Genomic DNA, 6,000 nt, shown 5'->3' on the forward strand with positions numbered 1-6,000 from the left:
AACAAGTGTTCCCTACTTCTCTGTGAAAACATTCACAACCCTTTTTGCTGATCCTCCTTGTGTAGCGCAGATTTTACATGTGACCCTGTATATGTGATCTCTCCGGTGCCCCTGTCCAGGTAACGCGGCTCTTGTCCTGCGCAGCAGGCTAAAGGTGAAGGTATCAAAGGAGCACAAAGAGAAGAAGTCCATTCTACAGAACGGCGTGGAGGAGAACGGGCTTATTGTTAATCAGTCTGAGAAGGAACATGTCAAGCAAACCAAGTACCAGGTGTGTCCTCTTGTAGATCTGTCAGTAAATAGCCACCGGGAGTTTGTTTTGTTTAGAATTAAATTAAGATTTCTCTGCAGATATGTAGTGTCATAACTGAAGCATATTAAGGAACTGTAGGGTGTCGTAGTTTTGTCTTATTTAAATATAAATGTGATGCTTCTTGTTGTTTTCATGGTGACGGCCTCCAGGGTTGACACGTTCCCTCAATTTTCAGAAACATTTAGGGATTTATTTTTTAAATTCATCAAACGTTCTAAAAAGGAAAAGTGGAGCTAGTGCCTATAGCAACCAATCAGATCCTAGCTCTTATTTAGTACATTCTAGTAAATGATAGCTAGATTCTGATTGGTTGTTATGGGCAACATCTCCACTTTTCCTTTTAGAAGGTTTTATAACTCTACTTCTGAGTGTTACTATAATAAGTACAGGTGCATGATGTCACACAACTGTATATTTACTGGAGATATATTGGTGTCCCTTGTTTATATCCTAACCTTGGTTCATGTAGGTAACATACAGGAAGATTCTTCCATTTTGTTGATAGGAATATTTTGTACAATAATGTAATGTATGTAATCTATGAATCCTAGGTCCTGAATGAAGTAGTGGTGGACAGAGGCCCTTCTTCTTATCTATCCAACTTGGACGTCTTCCTAGACGGACACCTCATCACTACAGTTCAAGGAGATGGTAAGTGCCTTATAGAGAATGTGATGGAGATTGTCTACTTTGTGTTCAAACTATTTTTTTTTTTCCAGTCTGCAAAACCGCATCTAGATTTTATGTTCAATAAAGAAAGCAAAGTTTGAAATACATGAACAGATTGTTAACCCGTTTAGTCAGTTAAAACCACAATAGCCCAATGTTGTAGCTTTCATGGCCATACGGCCAATGATCTTTACCAAACGAAATGTGGTCAATCTGATCTGAGTCAATTGGACAGGGTGGAAAACCAATCATCGGCCAACCACAACAAGGAAACTGCTTGCGGTAGTCTCCTATCCGGATGGTTTAGACTAGTGTAGCATCAGATATATGGCATATTTGTTAGAATCTGCAACATATGGTGGTTGTATGGGCAGCTTAAGGCTTGCATTGCGATTGTTATCTTTTGTGTTTAAATAACAAAATGATTGTTGCAGAATAAAAAACAGCAGCAGGTACTTCTAGTGAATATGACATAAAGGGTCATTCCCGCCATACTGCAATATACCCCATCTCAGCTTACCAACATCATCTCTGTGTCCTGGACGCCAGACCCCCTGTTCTGTTACTCTGGGTGTGTTATACCATATGTGTGACTGGAGTTCTCCATTAGTAGTGACCGACTCCTTCTAACCCGTGAATGTGCTGTACTACATACTGCCTCCTCTGGGAGCAGTTCTGGAGAGTTTGCACTATTGGGAGGAAGCTGAGCTCTGCCGAGTTTACACCATTTGATTTGTCCCTCCCCCTCAGGAGTCATTGTATCCACACCAACGGGCAGCACAGCGTACGCAGCCGCAGCGGGAGCCTCCATGATTCATCCCAACGTACCTGCCATCATGATCACCCCGATCTGCCCCCACTCTCTGTCCTTCCGACCAATCGTGGTCCCTGCTGGGGTGGAGCTAAAGGTGAGCGCGAACCATAGGGGTTTAATGTGTTCCGAATGTTTTCCATATGCTAATAAATAGCTGCTTCTGACCTGTATGTACTGAGCACCGCACTGACTAATGCAGGTAATTCACAATAGTATACAGGCAATGAAATAATACAATTGCTGAAGATGACCACTAGTGGTGATCTTCAGCAATTGTATTATTCCTTTTTTAGAGGCGGCAGCTATGTTTATAATTTATCATTTATTTTTTTTTATAGATAATTTTTTCTCTATACAGAATTATTGGTAAATGATGTTACTGTAGTAGTTTATTTTTAAATTATAATGTATTAAAATGTATTTTCTATGATTCCATGTGTGCCCGAAGGCAAATAATTCTATGACTTTATGACTAATAATGACTGTGATAAAGGTCAGATAGATTAAGGGGATTGCTATTTATATTAAACATTTAAAATAGAGTACAGTGACCTGAATCTTGCTGTGTGCAGTGATATACAGTATAACACCAACATAAATCCCAAGTCTTCAGAAATGAATTTGTGCTTAATTAAGTACATTGAGGGTAGTCCGCTTGCCTTTGTCTGCATTTTTGTAAGTTGTTTGACAATTTCACAACAAAACGGGTTCCTTCTCAGATCATGCTCTCTCCTGATGCGCGGAATACCGCTTGGGTCTCGTTTGACGGGAGAAAGAGGCAGGAAATTTGCCATGGAGACAGGTGAGCGCCCAACGCAGTATAGTGAACGGGGAATGGTAGTGACCTTTTACAGAGAGAAAACTGTAATAAAACTGTTTGAACATATAATATACAAGTAGTTACAGAAGGATTGTATCCTCCAAGGAATACATATTTTAGGTGAGGGAGGACGTTGTAGGGTAAGGTGGGCTGGTGAGAGGGAGGACGTTGTAGGGTAAGGTGGGCTGGTGAGAGGGAGGACGTTGTAGGGTAAGGTGGGCTGGTGAGAGGGAGGACGTTGTAGGGTAAGGTGGGCTGGTGAGAGGGAGGACGTTGTAGGGTAAGGTGGGCTGGTGAGAGGGAGGACGTTGTAGGGTAAGGTGGGCTGGGGAGAGGGAGGACGTTGTAGGGTAAGGTGGGCCGGCGAGAGGGGGGACGTTGTAGGGTAAGGTGGGCTGGCGAGAGGAAGACGTAAGGTGGCTGGCAAGAGGTAGGACGTTGTAGGCTAAGGTTGGCTGGCGAGAGGGATCACGTTGTAGTGTATGGTGGGCTGGCGAGAGGAAGACATTGTAGGGTAAGGTGGGCTGGCGAGAGAACATTGTAGGGTAAGGTGGGCTGGCGAGAGGACGTTGTAGGGTAAGGTGGGCTGGCGAGAGGGAGGACGTTGTAGGGTAAGGTGGGCTGGCGAGAGGGAGGACGTTGTACAGAAATTACACTACCGTCATGAAAAAGCCTTTGGTTCACTTAGACGCGCTCTCTTTATGTTATGATGTAACCGATTATTATTATTTTTTGTCTCTTTTCTTTCCAGTATTAGCATCACTACCTCTTGTTACCCTGTCCCTTCCATCTGTTTCCGGGACCCCATTAATGACTGGTTTGACAGCCTGGCTGAGTGTTTACATTGGAACGTTCGCAAGAAACAAAACCATTTCACAGGGGACGAGGAAGAGGAGTACTAGCAGCTCCAAGAGCTGCGTGCTTTCGCCACACACCGGTTTCCATGTACAGTGATCTTATTTCCTTTTTACTACTTGTCCCGGACTATAGACCAAAACGAACAGAAGTGCTTTTACAAGCCACGAACTGCAGCGTACTGGTCCACCGACAACCAGCTTCCTTTATTTATCAAACTATACTGTTCTCTCTTAAGGTTTTAAGATAAAAGTTTATATTGGTGTTTCTTATTAATGAAACGTAAAAAAAGAATAAGTAACTGCTGTGTAACGGGGGCTGCCTTGTGTTGTCCTTTATGACAATAAAACGCAGACCGATCCTTACAGCAAAGCGGTTATGTAGAGTTGTTTACATTTTATAATAAATTGTCCCACGCCTGATAAATACTATAACAATAGTATATAATATCCCCAGAGCTTATTTTGTGAAATCTGTGGTTTACATACTGGTCCTTTATTGACGACACCTGGCATGTCCCCCTCCTCATGTATCCATTGTACCAGATCCTGATTGTGTCTGTTACTGGAGAGTGTAACCAATGCGTCCAAAAACATATCTGATCTTGTTCCGTCAGTGCTGAAAGGAAAGGAACACCTGGAATGTCAATAGCGATGCCAGAAAGACTGCATATGTTTGAGTTTCCTGTAGCCCACGTGTCCAGTATAATGGAGCAGAAGGTTTCTACTATTTCCATAACATGTAGTCCGTGTGATACATTGTAACAAGGAGCACTCCTGCACAGCACTTCCTGTTTTACTTAATTCCAATTTAAGTTATTAAGCTCTTTCATCTGGGACCCAAATTTAAATGCGTCTTCCACCCCAGGGTAACTTAAAGGTACCACCTAATGTTTTGGAGGGTGTGAGCGGGAGGACCAATGAGAAGCTGCAATGGCCGTGATTGTTGTTTTTCATTGGTCCTCCCACTAACGAGTCTAACCAGAATTTCTCACAGGCAACCTGTTTGCTTTAATTGCCCCCAGGATATCACACAGTCTGCTATTGTATACTGGTAGCTACTTTGTGTTGGGGACACAACAAAAACTTTGTGTGCTGATAATGAAGAAAGGACTAGCAGAAAGATGTAGCAATAATGGTCAATAAATTTAAGTCCCCTGAGGTTGGAAACCCCCCTTTAAATTTGGGCGTTTAACACCCATGGTTCAGTTTTGAGATATTTAGAACAGGTTTAAAAAATTTTTTTAATATTTGTTATGAGAATAAAATAATTGAAAGAATACTATAATGGGAACATCTAGTGCAGACCCCACCATGGGGTAAATAAACACTCTTAATGGGACTTTGAACAGAAACAATAGAGACCCTAATACTATTGTGTAGGGCTCTCCTTGCAAACAATAATAGTTCCCTGTTCGAGAGACACTTTGTGAAACATAGTCTGGTAAATCTAAGCACTTTACTCTCTTCCATATTGGCTACCAGTCAGACAGTGGCGGATTGATATAGTATGCGTAGTTTTTAACGTTTACTTATAAATGAATACCGTTATCAACATAGTGTCACTTATTTTCAAACCTAGCTTTGGCCGTCTCTTGATTTGTATCTATGTATAAGATATGAACAAAGTTTGCAGTAAATTTTGTTCTCTAAATGGCTTTTCTCACTAATCTTAATGGCTTGTTTATTGTGTGTTGATGTATTATTAATAATTAAGTCATAGTTGTGTCTATAATTTAGCTTGCAGAAGGCTAATTGAGTGAATGGAGCGATAGCTATCACCAAGTGATGTATCGCGAAGTGAGACGGACTATACTGATTTAGAGAGATGGTGGTTTTGAAATGAGTACAACAGATACTGGATTCTGTAATATGCTTAGAAAATAAAATATTTGTTAAATAGTATAACTAAAAATGGACATATAGGGGAATTAAATTCTGAGCAAGGTCCCGTCAGAGCCTTGCGTGAGGTCTGCCTCTGCGCGTTTCACGGTATCTAACACATCGCTGATTCTGCTCGCACCTCTGAGCAATGTTATTATTACCTTACCAGCCCACGTGAGTTGGTGACGGTACCTCTCTCCCAAACTGTTCTATTTTAAAATATATTATAAATGCCGCTGTTTGATAACAACTGTGACTTGTTAGTTACATTACTTTAAAGTGCTTTGCACCATTGTATTTCTAACTATTTTTCCTTGTTAATCCCAAAATAAGTCTAGCAAGTCCCGTGCAGGAGCGTTCAGTGCTGCAATGTAAATATACACCGTTTTCGTTTTTATTTATGTTTGTTAAAATACACATCCAGTAACTAAACCATTGTCTTTGTATACAAAAACTCTGTTGTATTGTGCAATTTCATATTTTGCTTACTTGCATAAAATTTGCAGAAAATGTATAGACTATTTTTTTTTCCCCAGACGTTTTCTATTCTTCATTTCTGGCCTGATGAATTTGGTATAATGTCAAACGCCTGTGTAAATAGTGTAAATTGTGAAAAAAAACAAACCATAAAATTTGCACCTCTGAA

General features: G+C 40.9%; 1 protein-coding gene across 5 annotated transcripts in view; it reads left to right on the plus strand.

The window, feature by feature from the left end:
- The window catches only part of NADK (NAD kinase), a 46,579-nt gene extending 40,579 nt beyond the window's left edge, over positions 1–6,000 (plus strand). For all 5 annotated transcript variants that reach the window (XM_075189700.1, XM_075189699.1, XM_075189701.1 and 2 more), the window contains 5 exons: positions 120–271; positions 865–964; positions 1,733–1,890; positions 2,516–2,598; positions 3,368–6,000. In XM_075189700.1, the coding sequence (XP_075045801.1) occupies positions 120–271; positions 865–964; positions 1,733–1,890; positions 2,516–2,598; positions 3,368–3,518 (644 nt within the window). In that variant the 3' untranslated portion in view covers positions 3,519–6,000. The remainder of the gene's footprint in view (positions 1–119; positions 272–864; positions 965–1,732; positions 1,891–2,515; positions 2,599–3,367) is intronic.

This window comes from Mixophyes fleayi, chromosome 11 (genome assembly GCF_038048845.1).
Source record: "Mixophyes fleayi isolate aMixFle1 chromosome 11, aMixFle1.hap1, whole genome shotgun sequence".
NCBI lineage: Eukaryota > Metazoa > Chordata > Amphibia > Anura > Limnodynastidae > Mixophyes > Mixophyes fleayi.